We start from the raw sequence: 27638 nt of genomic DNA, 5'->3' as shown, positions 1-27638 counted from the left end.
TTCCTTATTTAAATATAAGCTGAAACACCGAGATTCATTAGTTATAGAATTTGATAGCATAAAAAGATTCTTAAATGAGTGCAAATGAGAATTTTGTTGCTTTTGATAATTCTCTATTGCTGACTTGTTTCAGTATGTTAAAAAATTGCCAAGATTAAACATTTTTAACTTTAAATATTTCCTATAATATCTTTATAAAAATTGAATTTGTTTGATTTCCTTCACTTTAAAATTATTAATAAATTACACTTCATTTATCTTTTTAATAAAGTATCGATTTAAGAATATACTTTGAATAAAGGAATGAAAGCAATTTTATAAGATTACTTGAATATTGCATAAATTAGATTTTTCTTCTTACAATAAGCATCTATCAGTGATATCTGTAAGAGGAATGAAAATTTTGTTAAAGGTTTTTATCTCGTGAAGAAATATATATGTGCAGTAAATTAACATAAAATTTAAACAGTTTTTAAGACCCCAGTAATATTTTTTAATTGAATTGAAGGAATATTTCTGCATATCATAAAACAAAATATTTCTTTTCTACATCATTTATTATTTCTAACATACCTTAATTATTACCAATATTCTGTTAAAATATGAATGTTTAAAACTTGGAATTCTGTATTAGGCTGTAGTATTTTTTTTAAGAAAATGAAAAGAAAATTATCCATGTGAAAAAATGTAATGATTATAATAAATATTTTATTATTGAAAGGATTTTTATGCAAAACTTCCAATTTTTCAACCATGAACATGTACGATTCACTAACATTTAACATTATAATATTTTTTTAATTTTCTTAGGCTTTGGAATTGATATTAGTAAATTTATTTGTATAATATACAAGAACATAAAAAAAAAACTAGCAAAATCTATACAATATCAAATAATTTGTACTAAAAATATACTTAAGAAAAGCAAGATAATGACAATTTATAAGTTTAAATAAAATCAGACTTAATTTGAAAAAATTGGGTGATAGTAATTATGTTTATTTCATATCATCATCTTGACTTCCCAATGATTTCACTTCAACACAATATTTTGTAACTGTATTTTTACTGAATTTTAATGTTAATGAATGCAGTTTGTTATTAGAAATAATTTTTTAATATGATGCTTATAAATAAGATTAATATAAGTTCTTAAAAATCATTAGCGTTTTAATTATAATAATTAATCTACATATGTTTTTATAACTGACAGTTTAAAAAAAAATATGCTTGTATTTAAAACTTTTTTTCACTAAGAAAAACTAATTTATCCTTTTGTTTTCAACGTTTTAATTCTTTGAAAACAGCTCCATAAGTTTACTATTGAAAGATTACATCTTCTCTTTCGTACATTTTTAATTGTTCGACTCTTGTAAAAGATTTTATATTAAAAATTAAATTGTCTCCCTCTAGTGTATGGTTAATTGTATTTTTTTTGTTGCTATTAGTATACATTTAATATTATATCAAAAATTGTAATAAATTATTCATTTTAATGACTTATCAAATCGTGCCAGCAAAAGTGAAATATATATTCCATTTTATGTGATGTGTGATGGCAATACTGAAAAACAAATTACAGGAAAGACATTTTGTATATTTTTTCTGCATGTTTATTATCAATTCACGAATACAAAAAGTAGCTGTTTACAAATACAATGAAATTTCTTGAGAATTCACATTTTATAAAATAAAAAATTGTTGCACATACATGAATGCTGTAGAAATTTGAAATGTGCTTTTAATTTTTAACAATCTATTTTAAAGTTCTGTATAAAAAAATTAACATATTTCTATTTTACTATAAAAAATGATTTGTTTATTTGTTTTGCATGTAAAAATGTTAGGCTTGCTTTCGCTTTTCAAATTTTAATTATAAGCCAATAATTTCAACACCCAGAGAAATAATCTCAGATCTAAAATATATATATATAGTTTTCAAATGAAATAATGTACAAACAAATTAATTTCTGAACTCGGCAGAATATTATTAATTTATTTTTAGACAAAATGGGGTTTACAATAGCCATCAACTTTCGAATATTTGACGAGCAGTCTTTATAAGCAAATCATCCTAGGAAGTTACATTTATACAATGGTTTCCAATATTTTCCTTTTGTTAATAATATTTAATTCCATCTCTACTAACTGTATTCATTTATCCATTTTGAAATACAAACACTTTAGTTTTTTTTTTCTAATTTTATGTAAAATAGTAAAAATTGGGAAATCATTAAGAAGACTGATTACAATACTAACATAAATTATTGGTTTAATTTACAGTATTCATAATAAAAAGAAATTTATTACAGATAATATTAATGTAATTTTTAAAAAATTGACAAAATATCTTATTAGATCATTTAACTGATTGATTTGTTAGTGAGATTGTAGAATTTGCTTCAATGCACTAATTTTTATAATTAGCAATAATGTCTTAAATTAGATATGAATATTCCTGACACTTTTTCAGCTATAAATATTTCAAAACTAGCATTTTACCATACTTATTATTATTTGCTAATAATTTGCTTCCCAATGAATAACCCAGAATGAATCCTGAATATACTCATTCCATTTTCAATATAAAAAGAAACTTATTTATTCTTGTTTAGTTCATGTCAAAATTTAAATTACACTTTCACATCTTAAATAAATTAAAATTGTACCTTCTAAATGAGCTACAATTAAAATAATTTATTTTACGAGGAATTACAATATAACCATACCAATTTGAAAGCATGTTAAGTCTGGACTTGCTTCAAAATTCTAGGGACGGTTTACAAAGGTGTGCACCATTTTATTCAATGATTGTTTCATTCACTTTAAAGCAGCTTATTTACAAAAATTCCTTGAGATAAAAATGTTTAGGCACACTAGACAGGAACCTTTAATATTATTGCTCACAGAAAATATATTGGTGGAAACAAATGGTTGTTTAGAAAATAGAAATATGTTTCATATAAAGTATCTTAAAGATAAATGCAAAATATCACCATTCTTTATAAAAATATAAAACAAATTTAGTCAGATTTAACAAATACATTTTATGAAAATATTGTAAAAGAGATGTATAAATATATTAATGGAAAATAAGAATGAATAATTTATAGTGAGATCATTCGACAGAAAATGACCAAAAGAAGAAATTAGAAAACAGTTATTAGTTATTACTAAAGCAATGATTTAGTAAAGAGCTATGTCAGTACATTTATAAAAGATCCATTTTTTTTGACAATAAGCTATCATTTTCTAAATAGGTTCTTTGAACTATCTATTGTCTTCATAAAATATTGTATTTAGTGCCACAATACATTGTTAAACGCTTCTTTTTTCAGTTAAAAATACTGCATTTAAATTGTACATTTTGGTCATTTTTTAAAAGGAAAATCTTATCAAGACTACAATTTAATCTAATCTTACAAATATCAAAAATGTTTCAGATTTATTGAAAACTATAGTTCAAAATAATGTTTCTTTTTCAAATAATATATTCACAATTAATAAATGAAGTTATTTAAATAAATATTTTATATTCAAATTATTCGAGTTTAAACAATTATATGGAGTTAATAAATAAAAATACTACTGCTTTGTAATCTTCAAAACATTACAAAACTATCTGATGAAAAAGTACAAGTTCACAAAGAATTATACATAACAAAGAACAAAATATATAAAAGTTCAAACATATACACATAAAAACAAAATATTTACAAATTATTTTTACACTATTCAAATAATACACATCCAACAAAATTCAGTTAATAGAAAATAAGCAATGAGTATAAAAGTTCAAAGGAATGAAAATATTCCAGAGTTCGAAAAATGTACAAAATTGCTATTGCCCAATAAATATGGCAGATGATTTATGGCAATGCAACATGGCAGCAAAATTACCCGTTGCTACATGAAATAAAGACTCATTTTTTTGCTTGCATTGCTTGAGCTTTATATTGCTCCTCCAGATAAGTCTGAGAAAGCATCAACAAGCGATATCTTTGGCGTAAATTACGAGCTCTGACATGTTGTGTAATGATTTCCACTGCATGGGAGGACGGAAACCAGCCTCTGACACCATCACGAATTCTTTCGCCTTCAAACCAGCCTGGAAATAAATTAGTCATGTGAATAAATGATATGTACATTTAAGTGAATATTAGCACATTAATATATTAAGTTACCTAAAAATTCAATTTAATCTCTAATGTTTTATAATTAATATAAATTGAATTATTAAACCAAGTACTTTGGAAAAATTCTGAGAGAATTAATCTCTTAACCCAAATTGCAATCCTTGGTTTTTGTATTAATTTAAAAAAGGATAAGAGATTCAAATGCTACCTTTTACAATATCTGATTACTCTTTCACCTCAAGTGTTTTACTTAAAAATACGATATTCCTTTAATATCGAAAAAAGAAGGGGGGAAAACACTTTGCAAGCACAATAAGAATTTATGATAATAAATTGGCTAAACAATAATTAATTCCTTTAAATAAATCTTATAATGCTAGGAAATAGATAAATAAAAATCAGGGCAACTCACCATCTGACATTTTCCTAAAAACATTCACAACATCTGCTTCCTCCAATGATAATTCATCAGGTTGCTGGGCATTATAAGCATGAGTACACTGAAACTGTGGCCAATCTGAAAACACAAAGTAAACGTGGTATGAAATAAATTATTTAATTACTGAAATATATAAACCATTTTCTTGTGTTAAAGACAAATGAGATTGCTATTTCATACAGCATGTATATTATAATTTTTTAGAAATCGTGCTCTTTTAAGAACTTTTATTTCAAATAACCATAATGTTTGATGCAATTTACCATAAAAGGGTTCTCCATACATACCATCAAATCAATGTTTCATTTTCATAATGTCATGTTAAGAAGCACTTAAGAAGTAATGATGATAATATGTTTCAGGTCCAGTTTAAAAACATTTCAAGTACTTACTGTTATATAGTAAGTTACTAACATTTAACAGCTTAGTTTTGGTTATCAATCTCATTTAAAAATAAAAAAATAAAAATTCTTCACAAGAAAAGCTTTTACCCCATTCTTCATATATTTTTTCGTCTGGATTTTCAGACTTGGCTGGTGTCATTGCATCCATCCATCGTGTTCTATCGCTCCTAAGGGAGAAAACATTTCAATTTATTATTATGGACATTAATTTTCTGATTAATTTGCTATTTTATTGCAATAGTTTCAGTAGTAAGAAAATTGGAAACTGATCAAATAATATAGTTAATAGCTTTTAACAAAAGATTTAAAAAAAATGTTTCTGCTTAATTTGGTTAAAAATTATTAATAAAGGCATTTCACTTTTAGAAAAATTGCAATAATAGTTTATATCAAACTATTAAATGATTCTGCTATCATTATAGAAAAAAAATTTAAATTATTAGTTCTTTATTTTTTCATTATTTACATATAGTGTTTGCATTCTTCCTATTTATAAATGATTTAGATTTAAAATGAAATGACAGTAAAAATGTCAGCTGGCTTGACAGTTCCCATTAGAAGTAAGAACTTTTAGCATAGAAGAGATATGTATTTCACTGATTAAATCATAATATTTCTAAAAAATAATTTAAATTTTATTAAAATATTTTTTAAAATTTTTGCTTAAGAAAAAAATTTATTTATTTAAAGAACATGCTATTTTGAAGCAACATCAGGGTTAAATAAGGACATCAAAATTTTGAATTGCAGTCAGTTGACAAAAATAGCAGCTCAACTCACATCTCCTATTCCAAATTTTTGAGCAAAACCCAAGGAAGATATATGATTTTCTAGATCAGATTTAACATGTAAGCATATACAATATATTTTTGGTGGAATTGCATTCCAAAGTCAGAGTCCTCTGTTGTTGAAGCCAAAACCTTATCAATAGGTCATCATAATTCTCAGAACTGTTTTGACTAAATTCTATGTAGAAAGTGTAATACAGAAGAAAAATTTCATTCTAAACAATGAGTACCAACATAGCTTTTTAACAGTTGAAAAAAATAATATTACATATTCATAACCTTATGAATAAGATTTGGATTCTTATTTTTCCTGGATAAAAGTTAAATCATGTATTCTAATTTACATTAAACTTATGAATAAGACTTCGATTCTTATTTTTCCCGGATAAAAGTTAAATCATGTATTCTAATGTTCATTGTAAGTACAATTTAAATTCAAATGAAAAATGAAATTGACATATAAAACAAAGATGAAAACCTACTCAAGAAGACAGCTTAGAAGCATTTCAACAGTCTTTCCATCCTTGTTATTCAACATAATCATTTGGAAAAGATTTCTATAGTTGGAAGGTAAGCGCATTGGCAAGGGTGGCATAGTTTCATCCACTGACAATACCTGAAGCATATTACGAGGACAAAAATCCACCACAGAATAACTGTCATCACTGCAATAAATGTTATACAACTAAATATAATATATTCATCAATAAAAGTTATACAACTAAATATAATAAATAAATCAAATTTGATTGAAAGAAAGTTGCACTCTAATAATAATAGTAGTAATAACAGAAACTATGCATTGAGAATTACAGATTTTATAACTTTAAATCAGTTAGGTATGAAAATTAAAGTATTCATCAGGAATTTTTCATTAAGATTCGAATAGCAACATATACATACACATGAAATTTAATACACATGCCAATTTTCAATACACAAAGACTCTGGTGAAATAACATTTTAATTTCTTGATTTTTAATGATGGATTATTTAAACTGAATAAATAACTAAAAAAATGAGCGTATACATCTAAAGTAAAAGTACTCTTCCAGTAATGGAGCTCCCATTGTAGTCAGTCTCTGAGCTTGGCAATGATTAAAGTTCAGTTAAGATTTCATTAAAATAGCTAGAAGTTAGTATTGATCAATAAATTTTAGCAATCATTAGCAAGAATTTGGTATGTTTGTCTAGGATTCCATTAAATGAAAAACATCATACAAAAAGTAAATAGTTTTCATTGAAATATGATACATTACCTTTTTTTCCTGGTAACAACTAACAAATCCGTAAAGAGAAAAAGATATAATTGGATTTTGCACCAGCGGCTACTACGTCCAAATGTTCGACGACTAGAGTTATCCAAAAGAAGCTGTACAAGCTCTCCTTTTTTGACCAACCAACGAGAAGCCGACAGCAAACCTAAACCCTGTAAAAATATACATATTAACTTTTAATATTTTAACAAGGATTTTATTTCCTTTTTTATGAGATAAAATAATGCCTTGAAGAAAATTGTTAACTATACTGATGACGATTATAGTATTATCAATTGGAAATATCAATGTAAGTGTCTTGCAAACTGTATGTAGATAGAAAACAATGGAACTGTCTTGTGCAATTGACATTATTTATGCTCTCTCTCTCACACACACACACAAAATAGCTTTTGATGTGTACATCAATAACAGCTTACTTGTTTGTATTTCAGTAATCATATTCTTTGCTTTCATCATATTCTATTCTTTTCAGTAATCATTTCTTTCACTTGCATATGGCAAAGTTTTATAACTCTCCAGTTACAAAGAATTTTTATGGCAGATTTTAGTTTATATTTAGGATAATGTTTTATGTTGCTTTATTTTCAGATTTATTAAAAATAATTAGGGAATACTTCACTGTTATAAGAGAGATTGTTAATTGCTTATTATAAACATCAAACGACAGTATATTTTATTAAAAGTAAAAATTGACATTATAAAGAAATCAATACGAAAAGAAATAATCCTGTTTCAGCTTTTTTAGCCAAATAATTAGAAGAACATAAGAAAAGTACAAAGGAAGATCAAATACAATACTTCTAATTTAAAAAAATGCTAAATAAATAAAAGATATTAGTAGCATATTGGCCTTTTTATATTTATCTCTTTTTTGGACAGAGAAAGAGGAAGTTACAAAAAGTTATGATGTAAAGAAGTTCTAAAAATGATATACTTCAAATGCCACATATAATGTTTAGTGCCAAGTACAAAACTGTTAAATAGAAGTGTGAATACTTAGCTTTTAAAAGCACAGAAATGCGAACATTGTAATTATGGTAATTTCAAAGCTATAAAGTGAATTCATTGTCATAAAATTGTCAAGACTGAACTGGTAAATATTTTTGTTAATTTAAGTATACAGATTTATAACGTTGATTTTCTGCAGCATAACTGTTTTTGTATTTGAGGAAAAAAATAGGCCGATTAAAACACAATTCATACATTTAAATTAAAATAATGTACCTTGCAGTCTTTGAAGTCCAACTGTTGGCTGATCACTAACATCTCTTCCATTCGCTCCATTTTACGAGCTCCTTCATTACATTCTGCTACAAGCTGAAATAAGTATATATTGATTAGCATGGTAGAATAGAAAAAAAAAAAGTTTAAAAGAAACTGAATTAGACAAATACTTATGCTTTATTGAAAATGAAATAGATAATAAAAATTCCATTTCTCATAACAATTTGAACTCAATAAACAGATGAGATGTAGTAGAGTAGCAGATTAATGTTGAGAACAGTCGTAAAAGAATAAAATTATTAAAGAAATTATATTATAAACTGAAATGATCACAATTATAGTTAACTTGTAACCAACAATTATTTAAAACTGTTTTAAATCCTGAAAAGTAAGTAATTTGCAAAAAACTTAAGATGCTTTTTTCAATCTTATTACAAATGATTTATTTTACAAATTTCCAAAAATGATAATCTATTAAGACTTACATAGATAAAATAATCAATTAAAGAGAATTTTGTAGTTTTAGCTAAGTAAGAAACCAAACACACACATACAATTACAAATCATTATTGCAAGGAAAAAAAGTTCATAATGTTACCTTGTTTAGTGTTGCCAAAGCCATTTTACAACTTTCATAAATTGGAGAATCAGGTGAAAGGCGATGAAAAATTGCATCAATCAGTAATGGTAAGCGTGTTATCCTTTGCATAGGTAACATTAAAAATGAGTGCATATCCAATCCTTGACAAACTGCATTAGATTCTAATTTTTTTAATACTGCAACAAATTCAGGTCGTTTTTCTCTGAAATTAGTAAAATACATATGATGAAAGGTTATGCAACTGATGTACATATGAATTAAAGTTTTGAATACAATATTTTATTAAATAATTTAATTTAGACAGAAATTAGTATTAATAATAATAAAAATGGAAGACACAAACAAATATACTTAAAGGCAGGATAGTGTTTTAAAGACAGCATCAAAATACAAAAATAAGACATTATTTTGAATTTCTGTTCAAATATATTAATATGCATTTTCATTCACACTTACTTAAGTTCTCTTAGCAACCTTTCTTGATAAAGTTGATTTGAACAATATTTAATGTAAACTGAAAAATATTTGCTAGCATGTTCATATATGATATCACATATATTGCTCAGCAGTATATTTTCCAGCCATCTCTTTTCTAAGTCAGCAAGAAGACTGAAAAATGCAGGGGAAAAAATTCATCACTCATAAAAGGCAAAGGTAAATTTAAAGTAAAATAAAAATATATATATATAATCAAAATATGGTCAATTCATTTGATATATTCCTCCAGTATTCTATTGCATATTTTTCACCCATGTTTCAATAATCATATAATAATATATAATTTTTGAAACAATTTTTTCATCTCATTACTCAGCAGTTATTGATGCACAGATGTAATAATGTGATAAACAATTTATTTACTCTACAACATTAAATAGTGAATTTGTATCAAGCAGATTTTTATGCAAGAATAATACAATATATAATTTGCAATGTAATTATAATTTTCTCCAAAATTAAATTGCATTCAAAATCAATGAAATTGACTTCTTTTTTTTTTTATCAATAGTTGAACAACGATTCAGTTTCTCAACATTTCAATTTTACCATTCTTACATTTAAGAGCAACAATAATAAGGTAAATATGAAATCACAACCAAATTGCTTAATATTTTAAAATAAATGTTTAACATATTAATTTCTTTGCGCATAAGATCAATCGAAATATTAAAAAGAAAGTACTTCATGTATCTGTAGCATACATAAACACGAAAAGACTAAAAAATTATTACAATTTTGTTTTAAAACTCAACAGCTTTAAAAAAAAATTTCAAAGAAAATTGCAGATTTAATAAATCAGAATAATTTTTGAAAGTCTATATCAAGAAGAATAAAGGTATGCAGCAAATTTAATAATTCATAAACAAATTATATATTTTAAACACAGTCAGTAAAGTAATTACTAATAATTCTTTGATATTTAGTACAAAATATCTATTGCTAACAGTAAGTACCTAAATAATAACAATTTTTTTGAGTATATAAATAAATGTTTTAAGAAAATGCAGAAAAAGACAATACTTACCGAGCGCTAACATCTCTAACAGGCTGAATATCAGAAAATAAGACATGTTTCTCTCGTTTGTCAAGAATATTGGTTTCTGAACCACTAAATTCCGGGCATTGAACAAAGTGCTCAAAAAGAAAATTCAAGCTTTTAAGATATGAAGCTTCTGAGGTAATGACTTCAAACATGGCTTCTTGTATTTTGCGATCCTTTGAGGATATAGTTTTTAAAATCCCACTTTCAACTACCTATAAAGAAATAACAGTAAGAATAATAACCAAAATAATAATAATAAAAAAATAATAAAATAAAAATAAACAATAAATCAAAATTTTCATAATACAAACTGATACTAAAATTCTATTAACTAAGCTATTTGCAAAATGAGAAATTCTGTTGCCTAAATTGTTATTATGCTAAATACTCAATTCTAGATAATGCTCAAAATAATACGGACATGCAAAAATATTTGCATTCTTTATTCTTGCAAGTCCAGGTTAGTTGGATTTTGTGTACAATTCCATTATGAGTGGTAATAATAGTAAATAGATAAAACATTGCATTTTTAAATGTTGCATTATCCACAAAAAGTATCAAAATCAAGATACTTATTAAGTTATAATTTCCAAACCATTTACATACACCATATATGCACACATTTACTTAGTATTTAACTTTTAAAAAATAAACTTTTATTCAGAGCATTTTTTTTGAAAATAAATTAATAACAAGAAATAATAATAAAACATCACAGTTTTGTCATCAGCAGAAAGTGCTGCACTCATTCACCTTAAATACTTTTCAAATATTGAGGTAATTACCATGATTGATAATAAATAATGATGAATATAGATGACACCACAGAATTTAAGGAACAGATTAAGAAATATGACAACACAGAATATCAGTACCAACAGAAACTGCATTTGAAAAATAATTAAGAAAAATTGCAACATTCTATTCAGATTTGATAGGTTTTGAAACACTGACACTCTTCATAATTTTTAACTAAAAAATATCATGACTTTGGCTAAATGGAATTATATCTTTACCTAGGTAAAAAGAACAAAATTCTGTAAAGTACGATATATACTGTGATAAACGGTTATTTCATTCATACATCTTTGTTATATTTGAAAAATATTTAATAATCAGAGATTATATAAAACAGAAAATTTACTTATATAAATACTGATAAAAATTTCACAAAACACTGGAAGAAATAAAATAACCATGAATAATATATTTATCAATATTCAAAGAAACACACAACTGGCACAGAAAATACATCTCAGTATAAATAGCAAATTATGCTGAGGGATTCAACTTAGGGACTAGGATAATTTGATTGGATTAAGCTACAACCCATAATAAAAGAATTCTATAAAAAAATTAAACAATCCACATTTTTTTAAAAATATTTTAATAAATTATTGAATAAGAAAAGTCACACCTTGCCTATCAATTTTAAAAATGCACTAAATAAAGCATTTTTTTCCGATTTTGATATCTTTTCCATTACATTATTTGGATGTTTTTGTTTATTCTCTCTTAATATCTATTATTAAGGGAGTTGATTTCTTTGCTTTAAGAGATACACTCTAGTAGATTTTAGTACACTGATTACTTCAGTGAGCATATGATTGCTTGTATTACATGATGGTTTTTATCTCCAACAAAATTTTACATGAAAATGTAGAATCTCTTCCTGACATAGATTGACAAAAAACTTGTCTTGCATCTCTGGAAGGCCCCAATGTTTCTAGATATTTTTTTAAACAATATTCTAAGCAAAATTTAATTTACATGGATTGTGCAGTCAAACTTATTCAAATAAAATCAAGTATTTAGTTTTAGGATATTATTTTAACATTTTCAATTAATTATTGATTGCAAGTTTTATATTACATTGTTTCATAATTCTAATATGATAGGTAGTTTTGTAATTTAAAAACTCTCTGCTTACATAATTAAATAATATTTAGATTGTGTTCAAAAAGTCAACCAATTTTTTACAACTTTGTTTAAAATTAGTAATAAATTTTGAACTTGTTTAAATGCAAGATACTGAAACCAACTTATAACCCAAAATTAGAGCTTTCATTATTTTATTTTGTCATAAATTACTACTTAAAATTATGTACATGGTAACTAAAATTAAAATTTAAAAAAAAATGATTTCGGAATTGTGGACAGGAAAAGGGCTTCTGAGACTCACATTGTCTAAGGACCTCTAAAGAGCCTTATATATCATAGTCTATAATCTAAATACCTTATATTAATCAGTGTCTAAGGACCTCCATAGTCCTGTTTACATGTCATATACATGAAACAGGATGTAGGTAGATTGAATTCTTGTTTCTTCAGGGATTGTAAAAAACTGACTGACTACAGAGGTACAATATATGGTTTAAAAATACAGAAAAATTAATTTTACTGATACAGCAATTTAAATTTATTGTGAAATGTCATTTGAAAATAAATCTGCTACTGTACATGACATTTATGTGGTATTTTGTTCTGATAATGCATTAGTTTATTAATTTATTTTCTATTCTGTGAGTTTAACCCAAATAAAGAGCTGCCTCAATCGGCCAATACCCCCCCCCCCCAAAAAAAAAAAATTGGATTACTCATACAACATAGTTTGTATAACTAAATAAACATACCTCAGGAACTTCACACCACAGAGTTCTCTGACCACCTTCCCCATGTACTAAATCCATAGCAGACATCTGAGATTGCAAAACAGGTGGTTTTGCCATCGGCTGGGAATCCGTATCAGAGAACTTACTGGAAGCATCGTCTTCAAAATCCGACTCAGATCCTTCAGCGGAATACCAAAGAGTGGCTCTTTGTTGGACATCCTTTTGGTAGAATTGATACATTGGCTCTTCTTCAAAAGGGGATTTCAAGAGCTGAAAAGAATTAGTTATGGATGTGATTAACAAACTTCATTTCGAGCAAGTTATACTAACTAATACCTAAAATATTAAAAACTAAATTTATTTACCTCACTCTGGAAAGTAGGAAAAGGTGGCAAATTTAAGTCATCTGATTTAATGGAATAGCATGCTTTGCCTTTTTCTGTTTTTGATTTGTTCTCTTTGATCAAATCTTCTTTTGATGCTGAATCATGAAATCTAAAAAGATAAATGTTTCAATAATATTTCCAAATAAACCTGGCAAGATGATTATATTCAATTGAAATAAATAAAACTTTTTAGGGAAAAAAAAATTAGAAGAATAGAAAAAAATGTAATAAAAATAGATTTGCTTGGAAAAAGTAAACTGTTATAGGCGATTAATATGCAAGATATATTGTTTGTCAAAACAATTCACAAAATTATTTTAAAGTCAACACAAATATATTCAAAAGAGCAAATTATTCTTATAAATACTTTTATTCAAAGAAGTTTAAATTTGTATTTTGTCAGAATTATAAAAGTAAGAGTTTAGTAGAGGTATGAAGTTTGATTAAGCAGCTAGGCTGAGAGGGCACTTTATTTTCCTAATTGCCAAATAAATAACTTTGTAAAAAACACAAATTCAATAAAATATAAAAAAAATTGAATAATTTAACACTTTATCAAGTATAATTGGCCAAGTTGCAATGCATTTCATAATATTCTTTTAGTTATTACAATATTTTTATACACAAAATATTCACTTCAATAAAATTGTGTACAAATAGAGTTATAAAAACTAAATAAAAATAAATACATTTTAAAAAAGTTTAGAAAATAAAGATTAACCTAAAATAAATTTTAAAAATGTTAAAAAATAAGTTAAAATGTGACACTAAAGCATTTAGTATTATTAAAAGAGGGGCCTCATAATGCATATTGCCCAGGTCATAAAATACTTAAACGCGACACAGGTTAAGTAAAAGAATTGTTCATAATACCTGCTGTTTAAAACTGAAGGGAAGATATCTTCGTAATTTACAGATTCATTGCCATTGCCTATAAACAAAAACAATTATAATAATTAAATTAATTACAATAATTCCTAATTACATTTCAAAATTAAAAGCAATATTTTAAAACTAGGATACAAGACAAAAATTTCTCTTTATATTAAATAGTTAAATTTGATGAAAGAATTAGATCATACAACTATCTGAAATAATTGGCAAGTCATATACTTTATTCATTCTAGATTCACTAATTACTGTTATTTTAACTTAAAGGTTAGAGTTCTTAAATAAACTACATTTACAAATGAAGAATGAAATTTTTCGAGTTTTTGAAGATTTTACATTCTTGGTAGCAATAATTCTGAATGATCTGTTGAATATATAAAATGTACTAAGTGGAAACTGGGACCATGTAATATGGATGGGTCATTGTAATTTTGAATGGCATTTCAATTAAGAAGATAAGATCTTAGCCAGCATTCCATTCTCCACACTTTATAGCTAAATCAGCAAAGAAATTGTTTAGTTAATGGTGGTAGCTTTAAGAGGCTGGGATTTGGTGGAAGTGGTTTTTACCTACAGATTTGTCAATTTTTAATACAAGCTTCTATCACCCGACTATTATAGTTACAATTACAATAATTTTTAATGTTAAAATAATGACACACCAGAGGATATTAAAAGATTTTGGAGGTTCAAAGTATTCTAATAGCTGTCAGCCAACAATTCCGTATCAAAATATCAGCACAAAATGTAAGAAGGGAAAAGAAATTAAGTTGCTGGAATACAGAGACAATACAGAATACAATTTTGACTATTGGTAAATCAAAATTATATTAATGAAAAATACAGTAAAACAAAATTTTTAAAACATAATATTTTTAAATTTGTATAGGGGCCTGAATGAAGAGATCCACTTGCCAATTTTTTTTTTAAAGATGTTTTTTGAACAAGAATTTTATTCAATAAGCTATTCTATTAGGAAAGTTGATCACATATCTTTTAAAAGTGTCATTATTAAATTGATTTCAAATCAGAAAACATATCATACCTAATTGAAAATAATCAGGATCTAAACAGGTATAAAAATGAGATTCATTGTCACCAGATAATCCATTAGAAGTATCTTCGGAAGTTCCTTTATTAGTGGTATTGTGATTAACAGTTGGAGGTAATGGTGGTGGCGTTTTTGGACGTTGAACAGTAGGGCCAGTAACTTTCCTGAATCGAGGTCTTTGCTGACCACATTTTGAATTGACCTGAATCGATGTTTCCGATGGCTTTTTTGATTTGTTTAATACTGACTCTTCAATAGTTTTAGTGGTATTAGAAGCAACTACTGAATCACTAACTGGACGTTGTTTTTCTTGACCCATCGATAAGTGGACGTAGAATAAGGCACTCTCTTTCTTTGGAGATGGTGACCTTTTAACAGGAATACTACTGGCGCTCTTTTGACGAAGAATGCATTTAATAAATGTCTTTTTCTTAGGTGATGTATTAACAGAATCATGTTCCTGAACTTTGACGCCAATATGCGTTGAATTTTGTCCATTCTTTTTTATTTTAATTTTATTGAATTTAGAAGAAAGTTCTAAACGAATGTCATTTTTAGTCCAAGATAAATGTCTCCTCAACTGACTAATTTTGTTACTAGATTTTTTATCCTCATTGCTCTTATCCGAATTCTTTGACGAAGCATAGTTTTCTTCCTTTTCTTGTTTAGCACTCTCAGCAGATTCCAAACTGGAAAGAGAACACTGTAAAAAGTCTCTATCCTCTCTGTCATCAGGAGACAAGGACAAGCTACAATTTTCATCCTCCTGATCATCTTGATTCAGAAGATAATTCCCAAGACTTTCATACACAGGCTCATAGAAGTGATTCGAATCGGACATTTCGAAAGTGCTTTCATTTTCGATCTGTAAATTAAAAGGAAAACGATTAATAAGATAAAAAAATATGTAACAAAGAGAGCCATATCACCAAACAGGTAAATGGGATGCCACCATGGGACGTATGTAAATTATTGAATGAATTTCAATTCTAGCTGCAAAAATTTATCTAATTAATTTTAAATAAGCTAAAAAATATGATTAAGGCTTATAACTAGAAGGTCATCTATTATGTATATTTCATGTATTTGTCATGTATAAGCATACATATCGGTTCAAAAAATATTAAAATAGCAACAATCAGTGAAACCAAAATATGCTTTTTTTTTAAAAAAAAAGGGGTCAAATTTACGAACTTATAAGACATTAATTAGAAAACAAGTTTTTTATTTTTGCTTAATTGCTTTATAAGGTGGCATTTTCAATGGGACATAGGTGCTCAAATTCCTAGTTAAGGTTCTGATGGGGCAAGAAATTACATCAATCCGGCGTTCTTAAGACGGCCGTGAAAACAAATTAGATTGTAAAGAGAAAACATATTATTTACAAAATTTCACTATGTAACAATTTTCCCATCAGAAATTATTATTTTAAAAAGACATGAAAATACAATGTTAAGTCGTTCATCAAGCTATGCAAACTGCAGTTTTGAAAATAGCAAAAAATAATTTCAAAGCAGTTCTCCACTACATAAGAATTAAATTCAATATTCAAAAAATTAAACACACACACACACACACTATGGATTATTATATATTTTAAACTTTAATATCAATTTAATTAATTTTCAAGATTTTATCTTAATTTAGCCCATAGTAACATTATTCTAAAATATTCTCTTATTTCGTGATCCAATTCCACTGTCTCTACTTAATTAATTCAAGAGAAGCTTTGTTAAATTGTTGAATCAGCTAAAATCTAACTTTCCCACACTACGCGTGAAGAGATAACATACCGCTGATCAAGCAAATTCTTTTTTCAAATCTCCCTGTGTTTCCCCTATCTTGTCCACCCGTGTAATGAAAATCCCTATCGAAATCTCATAATACATTAGCACCGTAAAGAAATATTTTCCCTATCAAAATCATAGGTTATATAAGACCAGGGATAAAATGTCCAAGAGCTTTTTCCTCATTCCTTTCTGTGTCGTTCTGTGTGCTCGTCGCTTGTACATATGCTTGCTTCCTCAAAATGAATAAAACGACGTCACGAAATTAAAGTATCTTCATTGTCTTCAAACTGCATCATGCTTCACAACAAATAATATTACATATATATATTTTGCGGTGTTGGGGAACATGGAAAAACAAGCAGGGCAGGAATAGAGAAGAATTAAATATATAGATATAATTTCTCTTACTTCATCATTAATGAGAGTATCACTAGAATCTGTAAATGAGATGGTGTCATTCAATTGTTGCTTCTTTTTTGCTTCAGAAGAGTACTGATTCTTTTGCAAATTTTGACTATTCTTTTGATTGGTGTGGCGTTTATTCCTTTTTTTCTTCAAAGTGCTGAAATACGATATAAACTATACATAAATTTCTAGGTTAAAATGATTACGATTGAAGAGATTGGCACAGCAATGTTTGAAAAATTACGTACAGTGCAAAGAATTTAAAGAAAACAGGAAAGTTGAACTGAATTAAAATGATCTCAAACGGAAAATGAAACCAACCTGCTTTGATTACTTGGCAAACTATTTCTCACATTATCATCATCACTGAAGTCAGTCCATTCACCAATGGTATCTTTTTCTAAAAAGGAAAACATAAAATATTTGCATTAACATATTTAAAATATGAATATTAATAAATGCATATTTTTAAATGATTAATGCACTAAAGTATTTAAGCAAAAAGTTAATACATGTGGCACAGAAATTGCTATTATTACTTATTGTAAAGCAACCACAATCAAATGCGAATCGCTATACGAAAATTTTACGTTTATTACACGTTTTACAATTGTATTTATTCAACGCTTCATTAATTAATGGAGCTGCTATATATTATTAAAAATTGAGAGAGCTTGCCAGATATCTAAAAATTACAACCAATCAGAGGAAAGATGATGCCAAAGAAATCAAGAAATAGGCGTCAAAAAAAGTTTAATCCAGCATGAAAATAGGCTTGATTACTGTCAGATGGGTAATCGTTATAGGAAATTGATGACCATATTTTCCAAAACCATTATTTTTACAAAAATGACCTTTGCATTACCTTAAAACTAAAAAAAAATTACCTTTTTCATATCAATTTTATTTCTGTACATTTTTTTTACAAATTTTTAATAATTTTTTAAAATTACAATAGACAACTTACAACTAAGATGAAATGAAGTGAAATTTTACTGTCTTATAAAGCAAGGCTTTGTCAGTGATCCATTAAATAAAACAGGTTTCATTTAGTTTAGTTATATTAATGTCCCATTTTAAAGCAACACTAGGGATATTTTGGGACGGACTTCGTCATTTTGAAAACGATCAGACGACACCTAAGCTGGTAGCCCCTATCCAAACTTCCATACCACACCAGAGTTCGGACGTTTGGCCCCGACGTGTACCAGACGCTTACATAGAGGTTCATCGGTGGAATCGGGCCTCGACCCTGAAACCCTACGACTCCGAAGCCAACACCTTACCACCAGGCCAACGTGGGCCTTAAATAAAATAGGAAATGGATTTTTCGATTTACTTGGCCATAATTATGCTATTTGCATAAAACACCAAACATGGTGGCCAAGAATATTTGTATTTACGTTTTTAATGTCACGAGGAAATTCAAATTTATCAATCATAACAATCAATCGCGTACTTTCGACAGTGTTAAAATTAAGATTTAAAAAAAAACCCCATCCTATATGGAATATTCACTTCCACTTTTATTTCGAAAAATATACACTTTTTTATTTGCACCCACGGTGATTAGAAGCATATTGATTTAATTAAATTCATTTTTACCCGGCCATATCAAATAACAAGGTGTTTTTTTGTTTAAATGCATTCCATATTCATGGTTTAATAGCCAAAAAAATCATTTACCTGGGAGAACAAGCTGGTCATCAAAGGCAACTAGTAAGTAATATTATATATCAAAAAGATTTTGTAATGATACGAGATGAGCAAGATTGGAAGGGACCGAAAATATACATAATTATACCCGAAAATCATCAACTTTCTCCTTTATTTTTATTGGGCATTATTTCTATAGATTATGAGTAAGATCTTAAGGGCATTTATGGTTCATTTAAATTGGTCTGTGGGGTTACAAGTCTATCGTCAAGAATAAATTTACCCATCATGCATCTGACTTCGCAAGAAGATGGTAGAGTTAAATTATCAACAGAAAGATCAACTTATGTTGAACACTCAGTATCAAATTGGTAGTATGAGCGAACAGAAGCTTAAATAGCTTAATACTTGTCATTCAAAAGAAAATAATTAACAGAGATATAATTTGGTTCATTACATTTAAAAACCTTGAGAGATCAAGTGTTTAAAATACAACTAGCATAAAATGGAAGTTGTAATTTTATAAGGATTCAGAAAGAGATAAAAGATTGTGCAAAGAAATATTTTGAAAAGAAACCCTGTTCACGAAAAAAAATTCATATTCCACAACAAAGAGCTTTTGTCAAAAATCAAATACAGTGAAAGCCTCTTAATGTGATTGCAGTTAATGTTGCCATTTGCTTAATATTATCAAAATTCTTTGGTCCCGAAACGACATATTCAAATGTACACAAAATTTTTCGTTTAGTATGACCACTACTACATCGTTTACTGTGATCAGTTTCAAAATAGATAAATCAATGGATCCTTTATTTTCAAACGCGTCTAAGATTTCCGTACATGAGGTTTCTTGCTTCATTTATACGGAAAATCAAAGTGTCATTTTCCTCATAAGGCGGTGTTCTTATTCTTTCCTTTGAATTAGAGCGGTCTGGGTCGGTTTAGAGGAAAGCTGTGCGGCCAGGTATTGGTTGGAATATTGGAACAGCGTAAAACCAGGTATAGGAACATCGTTGCAATCGAATTAAAGCTGCAGCGCAATTTTCAGCTGCATCACAGCACAATTGATTTGAGTACTAAAGACAAAACTGAAATTCTTACCAGGTATAAGACTTTACCTAATATAATTCAACCAAATGTTGCGGTGCAGCTGAAATTTTACAGTCTTTTCTTTTATTATTTTGAAAAACTATGAGCTTTTTAAGAGAAATATCAAGTAATACATATTGTTGATTTTGAGAAAGACGAATGTGCCGAAGAAAACCCTCAAGGAACGTTGAAATGTGTTAACTCTTTATATTTTGCAACGCGACGTGCAGCGTCATACGAATTTTTATAAAAATATTAGAATAAGAATGAACAATATATAACTGAATTGTTAAGGAATACCTGTCGATAAGCAACAGTTAATGTTTTTCAGTGTTATTTTTGAAATAAATTATACCGATTCCTATGATGCTTTTATTCTTCTTATTTGGTATAATAATAATATAGTTGACTTAAAGCAATTCTGTTCATTTTTATGCCCTGAAACTATCATATTAAGCGGCAACTGCTCTACTCTAAAAATATAAATATTAAAAATGCACATTTTCCTTTATTAGTTTAGTATCCCACACAGAAACTACATAGAATATATATATATATATATATATATATATATATATATATATATATATATATATATATATATATATATATATATATATATATATATATATATATATATATATATATATATATATAATGTAGAAAGTTATAATACAAAATAGAGGTATCATAATACTGTATAAATTATTATATATAATTCAAAACTTACTCTTATAATAATAATAATAAAGCACAATAATATAGTATAATTGTGTATTCGTGCATTATAATTGTGAAAATGCCGTAAGTTCTTAACTATATTTCATAATGCTAAGTATTTGCACCGTCTACAATAATTAATTTTAATTAAAAAATTTAAGTTCGAAAATATTTTTTTTTAGCATCCTCTACCTAAGAGCAATCGGAAATGCCAAAGTGGGAGTGTGAAGCGATACAAGGGGGAAAAAATAATTGAATTGGAATGAGAGCTATGGAAAAAAGGCAAATAATTTTGTGCCCTCCTTTTCCCTGAATAATACAATAGAGAGGAAGCGTCAATCTTTGTCTCACGAGTTAACTCGTGCTTTCTTAACTTACCTTCATATTCTAGATCGAACATGGCATAACTTCTCAGTCAAATTGACTGCTAACAATACTTTCAAGTTATGTGAGATATATACTGAAATTCTTTAACGCTCGCTAAAGGTGATGTGTATTGTATAAAAAATTAAAAAAATAGAAAAAAAGGTGATGCGTAGTGTATGTATAAAATTGGAAAAAGTGGTAGATGGCAGAACTAAAACGCTACGCAAGAAATTTGCTTACCATGATGAAAAAAGTAATAAATTTATTGCCAGCTTAGTCATTTAGCACGCATTTTCTCTTCGGGATTAATGCAAAAAATACAATGTTACAGAATTAAACACAGCTGCGTCAAGCGCAATAGAAATGAAAGACAGGATGGTAGAAATGAGATCAGACAAGAAATTTCAACAAACTCTGGTTGATGCACGTGTTTTCTGACAGTTTTGAGACTGATGCGGAACTTCTTCAAGAATTAGAATCTGAACAATGGGGAAAAACCAACAGGAGTGGTCTTTCTCTAATAACAGTGCTATTTATTCCTTTCCACCCACATAAAATTGTGCACCTTGGGCAAGCTATAAATACCGTATACAGCATTGGTGAACAATGGTTATGAAATACAGACAGATACAAATGATGGACCCGATTTCAAAAAATCCATTTTCGAAATTGCTGCACATATTACAATAAGTAATATCCAAATACCCGTTAAGTAATATCCCTCTTGTTACACAGCAAGTCCAATCTGTAATCCAGTTCGTTCCAAACATTTTGTAGCATTTTTTTTTGTCTGTTATCTTCGACATAACACCACAAAAAGAAATCATTGGGACAAGACATTGCTTGTTTACCAACAATGCCGAAAACACTGCCAGAACTTAAAGAATGCATTTGCGCAGCATTCTAAACCATTGACAGAGTGATGTTACAAAATGTTTGGAATGGATTGGTCGTTTGCCGTGTAACAAGAGGGCCACACATCGGATATTTGTAATTAAAAAGAAAAAAAAAAAAACTTGGTATATTTCTTTTTAAATTCATATATCACTTATTGGAATATGTGCAGTAGTTTCGAAAATACGATTTTTTAAAATCGGGTTTTTTTCATCATTTATATTCAACCTGCACAGATCTTTGGCATGAATCTAGCATTTTTTTTTAAAAAAATCTAGTGTGCAATCTTTGGCTCTTTTTTTTTTTTTGCGAATCATTCTTAGCATGCAGTTAATACACAAAAAAAATCTGAAAATCGAATATGTCTTTTAGAAGCCGTGTTTATTTGTACGTGGACTTCGGATAAACGAACTTCTTCAGAAGGGATTTCATCCAAAATTTGACATAAATCTACTAATTTGGTGTAGAGTCCTTATACCAAACTTCATTCGTCCAGCTCAAAGCGTTTTTTGAGTTACCGCGTCAGACATAATTCTAAAAAAAAATGTGTCTTTCGGACTCAGCGAGTTCTGAAACGTGGAAATAGGTCGAAATCTCGAGTTCGAATTTTTTTTTACGATTACAATACTTTCAATTTGCATACTTTATATACAAGAAAGTTAAAAAATCATGTTTGATTACGAATTTTGAGATGATGCTCCTTTAAATACAAAAAGAAGATTCAAGGAATCATCTATTTTTATATTCTAGACGTTAAAATCTTTTTATAAAAACGCTTCTAACAACCAAACACTATAAACGAAAAAATCAGACATTTAAACTATCACCAAGAGAGCGAAACAATGGATGAAATCTTAGGCATGTGCAAAGACCTTCATTTGGCCTTGAATAATGCTGATCATAATAATGAAGGGAGTTCCCATTCCACGTCCATTATTTTGATTCGACTAACATCTAGCTGATAGATTTTCAAATTTTTTTAGTGGCGGGGAGAAGTTCCTAAACACTGCCAGCAACTATTGCTGCTGGCGAGAAAATTTTATCTTATCTAGAATTTATCAAAAGGCATCTGCAATCCACTAGGTTTATTGATTACACCATTACATTAAAATTGAAGAGATAATGAGATTCAGCAAAGAAACAGGAAAGAAAATTAAAATTTTTCAGCAAAATTTATATTAGCACTTTATTTATATATTTAAAATTTATTAAATATATCAATATAATTTCAATAAGACCATTATGCCACCTTAAATGTATCTGAAGTGAGCGAACATATATGATCTGCGAATATGACATAATATTATTACATTATATTATGCATGTTTCTAAGTACATTTGAAAACTATATATTTTTCAAAAAAAATAAGTTGGTTATAGTGATAGTGGGGCCGTATTCTTGCCTTGCCTTGCCTGGCTAATAAAATTACCTCAGACCATCTCTGCTTTAACTCTTGATGTAATCATATACAAGGTCAGAAGAGCAATAAAAAGACCGTGTGTGTGTAGAAGTAAGAGGTATACAGTTTGTAATTCTCTACAAATAATTACTCATTTCTTTCTGGTGAACACCATTTTATTTTCAGACACATTTTTTGTGCCACTTCATGTAGACTATTACAGATTAGGACACCTCTCACAATCGGGTGCCACGTCTAGGTACTAGAATCATTCTTACACACTCTACGTTCCGAAACAAAAAAGAATTAACAGAACTTTGTACTCGACAGATACGCCATCTATTGGCGTGAAGCTGTAACACAGTTCTAGTCTATTACACATCTTTTTCTTTCGTTCAAATAGATAGCTAAATAAACCAATGGGAATGTTCTTTCTTGCAAATTCTACTACCCTTCTCCCTGCATAAAATTGTGAATTTTAGGTAAGACTGCGAATCCCCTACATAATATTGGCAAATAATCGTTATGAAATACTATATTTGGCGTGATTTTAGCATTTTTACTGAATCTATCGTGTGACCCTTGGCACCGAAAGATTCAGTATTTCATAGTTTCCGATATTAATTTGCAAAAAAGATCCGTAAAATCGAAATAAATGTATATCTATATTTATTTTACTTTTTAAATAATTATAAAACAGTGCACACGAGAAGTGTACTTAATATTTTCATAATATGCTTGCATATAAATGCAGGTTATTAAAGCATAATTGTAAAATACTCTTACAAATATTTTTCAAAATTTGTTGAATTTTATTTATAAAATTCAAAATTTTATCAAAATTTGTTGAAATTAGAAGGAGAAAAATAGTGCTGAAATAAAACTTGTTTTGTGCAATAATATGCTCCAAATTTATTGGAGAAAAAAAAAAAAAAACCCGTTATTTTTTTATTTTTGTTTAATTAAATTAAATCCTTTCTTCGATACTACTTTCTACTTAATATAGACTTAGTAGATCCAAAGGTTTTCTATAGAGCGTTTTGATCGATGTATTCGCAATTTATAGATAGTATGCCTATTTATAAACATTACATTATAAGTAAATGCTATATTCATAATCTAGAAATTACAAATATATAACATATTTAAGAAAATAATTATTCCAGAAAAACTTACTATTCTCTGCTATATTCTGATAAGGACCGCTGTCTGTACTATAGTAGTTTTCACTACTATTCGAGTCTTGAGATTCAATGTAAATCGGTTCGTCAGGGATTTCACTTCGTTTTTCGATTTCAAGGTCTAAGGTTGAATAATAATTTTGGGCATCATAGTAATTTCTATAGTCGGAGCTAGTCAAAGAAACACTTGAAGTCGTACTGCTCTTTGAAAGTTCGCTAGAAGCAGTTGTAGAACGTCGCCACAGAAAGGAAGAATTGGGGAGCAATACATTACTACCACCTTGAGATTCAGACGTTTTCACAGATAAGTGATTTTCTGATAAATTAAGAATTAAATTCTGTTGGCTCTTCTGTCCTAAAGAGGAAATTTCAACTTTATTAAAGTTACCATTCGAATTAAGAGGTGTAATTTTATCAGTCAGCGTTTTAGTAATCTTGCTTCCATCAAGTTCATTCGATCGAGAAATGCTTTTTGATGCTAAATTAACTTTTTGTTCTACAGGTTTTGGGGATGAAGCTTCTTCGGGAGGACTAGAATTCCTTTTTAGATCTTTGTTCATAAGTTGATAGCGACTTAAAAAGTCTCTGGTTGGTAATAATGGTTCACCAACTGTCTTCTGACTGCTTACTTTTTTAGAGTTCTTGCTTTCTCCTGGTGCAGTACTTTTAGTTCGCTTTGTTTCACTATCCTGAGTCTTTGATTTAAGTATTTTATCATCATCAGTCTGAGCCTTGACTTTATCATTCACTAATTTCAGTCTTCTTTGTGTTTCTGGTGAAAGCAATGTTAAATTTCCTTCGTAACTGAGTATCGCTCTTTGAACAATATTCAATTTAGCATCGCTATCAACAGAATTTCTCTTATGATGAGAGTTCTGCGAAGTAACATTTGAGTTTTCAACATCACTTTTTCCATTTTCAGACTGCTTATTAGACCCGCCTTTTCCTTTCTGAGTAAGGTCATCCATGAATGTCTTTTCACAAATACTGCTTGTAGTACTCGATTTTGCCAATGGACGGCTTTGAGATAGTTTGGCAGGAACATTACTGGAAGTTACAGATTTAGTTAAAGGCAAGGCGGTTTCTTTATCATTTTCAAGAAATTTACTTCGCAAACAAGCCACCTTTGACTGAACAGTTGTTTTTGATTCTGTGTCTGCTCTTTTAATCCAGTTACCAGCACTGTCTTTAACCCATACTGTTTTTGATGAAGATTGAGAATTCCTCACTAAATCTTGTATTTTTTCTGCATGGTTAGCAGCTGAACTTTTATTAGTTGCACCACCTAAAATAGAAGATTCATTCTGTTTGTTTGTTGAAGAGATTCTGCATGTTTTGTTAATATATGAAACGCTGTTCAGCAACAAACGATCTTTTTCTGACAGCAAAGAACTAGATTGAGTAACATTTCCTTTAGGTTTACTTTCAGTCTTTTTGTTACCTGCTGAATAGGCCATTTTATTAACTTGTGAATTTCTTTTTGCAGCTAACCCAGAGTGAAGAGCTGACACATTTGCAGACAAAATGTTTGATTGAGAACTTTTTGGAGAACTACTTCGAGGAATGTTAGAAGAGGAACTTTTAGGCGAACTACTTCTGGAATTAGAACCAGAAGGAATGTTTAGTAGAGAATTTTTTGAGTTACAAGAAATAGAACTGCTAACACTATTTGTATCATCTGCTTCTGAATTCTTAGATGAATTACTTGACAAAGAAACCGATGAATTTCCTAAAGATTTACAAAGCTGAGAGCTTCTAGTTGAATTACTTAAAAACTGACTGGATGATTTTGTTACAGGGATGTTTAACGAAGAGTTTTTTGACGATTTGCAATTTGTTGCATTAGATTTTGGAATGCTAGCATAAGAATTTTTTGGCGAACTGGATCGATCTCTTTGAGTAATACCTTTAGCTCCTTTGCCAATTTCTAGTTTACTTTTATCGTCAATTGTTTTGAGTTTTGAAACGGTTGCACGACTTTCAGATTTGGGTAACACATCCTTATCGTTTTTCTTAACGGTAATCCCATTTTTACCCACACTCACTTTAGAATCAGGAACTAATAATGAATTCATGCTTTTGGACTCACAGTTCTGTATTTTACTGCTATCATTTCCTTCAGAATTCAACGAAATTGTTTTACTTAGCTTAGTTTTCTCCACAGAAGATCCATTTTCAAATTTGTTCTTTATGTGGGACCATTTGGGAGATGACGTCAAACTTCCAACAGAATTAGTCGTAGTCGAACTGGAAGTCTCAGTCTTTGTTGCTGATGGAGTTTCTTGCTTTTTTAAATCACTATTAGCAGGTTTTGTAACAGTTCGAGTATTAAGTATATTTTTTTGGCGCGGAGTGACATTAGAAACTTTATTCTTGGGAGTGGTGGAATTACTGCTCTCAAATAATTTGGAATTTCTTTGGAGGGCAGAAGAATCTGTCCTCCTTTGCCGATTTGTTACAGATTTTAAAGCTGAAGAAGACGCCATTTTGGAAAATATTGAGATGTGACACTGCTGGAGGTTTTGTAGAAGTTTAAATGGTTGTCTAGATGTGGATGAAGTGGATTGAGAAGTAGTGGCAGTTGCTTCTGCCTCTGTCAAGTAAGATTTCATAATTATCTAGGAGAAACAAGGTGCCAAATATAAAACCAAAAAACAAAAGATGGGCTTGGGAGATGGAAAGCTCTTTCATTGCAGCTAGCCATCAAACCTGGAAAAGAAAAGATAAAACCATGAATATTAGTAGTCAGGGAAGTTTAAAAATAAGCGTTCAGTTCACAATG

General features: G+C 28.4%; 1 protein-coding gene across 7 annotated transcripts in view; it reads right to left on the bottom strand.

Moving 5' to 3' along the window:
- Nucleotides 1–1685: 1685 nt before the first annotated feature.
- The window catches only part of LOC129988076 (uncharacterized), an 89546-nt gene continuing 63593 nt past the window's right edge, over nt 1686–27638 (bottom strand). For all 7 annotated transcript variants that reach the window (XM_056096189.1, XM_056096191.1, XM_056096192.1 and 4 more), the window contains exons 2-17: nt 24852–27565; nt 17872–17950; nt 17554–17707; nt 15350–16220; nt 14287–14344; nt 13393–13522; nt 13049–13297; nt 10398–10627; nt 9329–9481; nt 8870–9074; nt 8272–8364; nt 7027–7196; nt 6250–6432; nt 5067–5146; nt 4549–4653; nt 1686–4108 (exon numbers count right to left, since the gene is read on the bottom strand). In XM_056096189.1, the coding sequence (XP_055952164.1) occupies nt 3924–4108; nt 4549–4653; nt 5067–5146; nt 6250–6432; nt 7027–7196; nt 8272–8364; nt 8870–9074; nt 9329–9481; nt 10398–10627; nt 13049–13297; nt 13393–13522; nt 14287–14344; nt 15350–16220; nt 17554–17707; nt 17872–17950; nt 24852–27468 (5562 nt within the window). In that variant the 5' untranslated portion in view covers nt 27469–27565 and the 3' untranslated portion in view covers nt 1686–3923. The remainder of the gene's footprint in view (nt 4109–4548; nt 4654–5066; nt 5147–6249; nt 6433–7026; nt 7197–8271; nt 8365–8869; nt 9075–9328; nt 9482–10397; nt 10628–13048; nt 13298–13392; nt 13523–14286; nt 14345–15349; nt 16221–17553; nt 17708–17871; nt 17951–24851; nt 27566–27638) is intronic.

The sequence above is a fragment of the Argiope bruennichi genome, chromosome 10, assembly GCF_947563725.1.
Source record: "Argiope bruennichi chromosome 10, qqArgBrue1.1, whole genome shotgun sequence".
NCBI classification, from domain to species: domain Eukaryota; kingdom Metazoa; phylum Arthropoda; class Arachnida; order Araneae; family Araneidae; genus Argiope; species Argiope bruennichi.
Note: the sequence above shows the minus strand (reverse complement) of the source record. Positions and strands in the feature narration are given on the sequence as shown.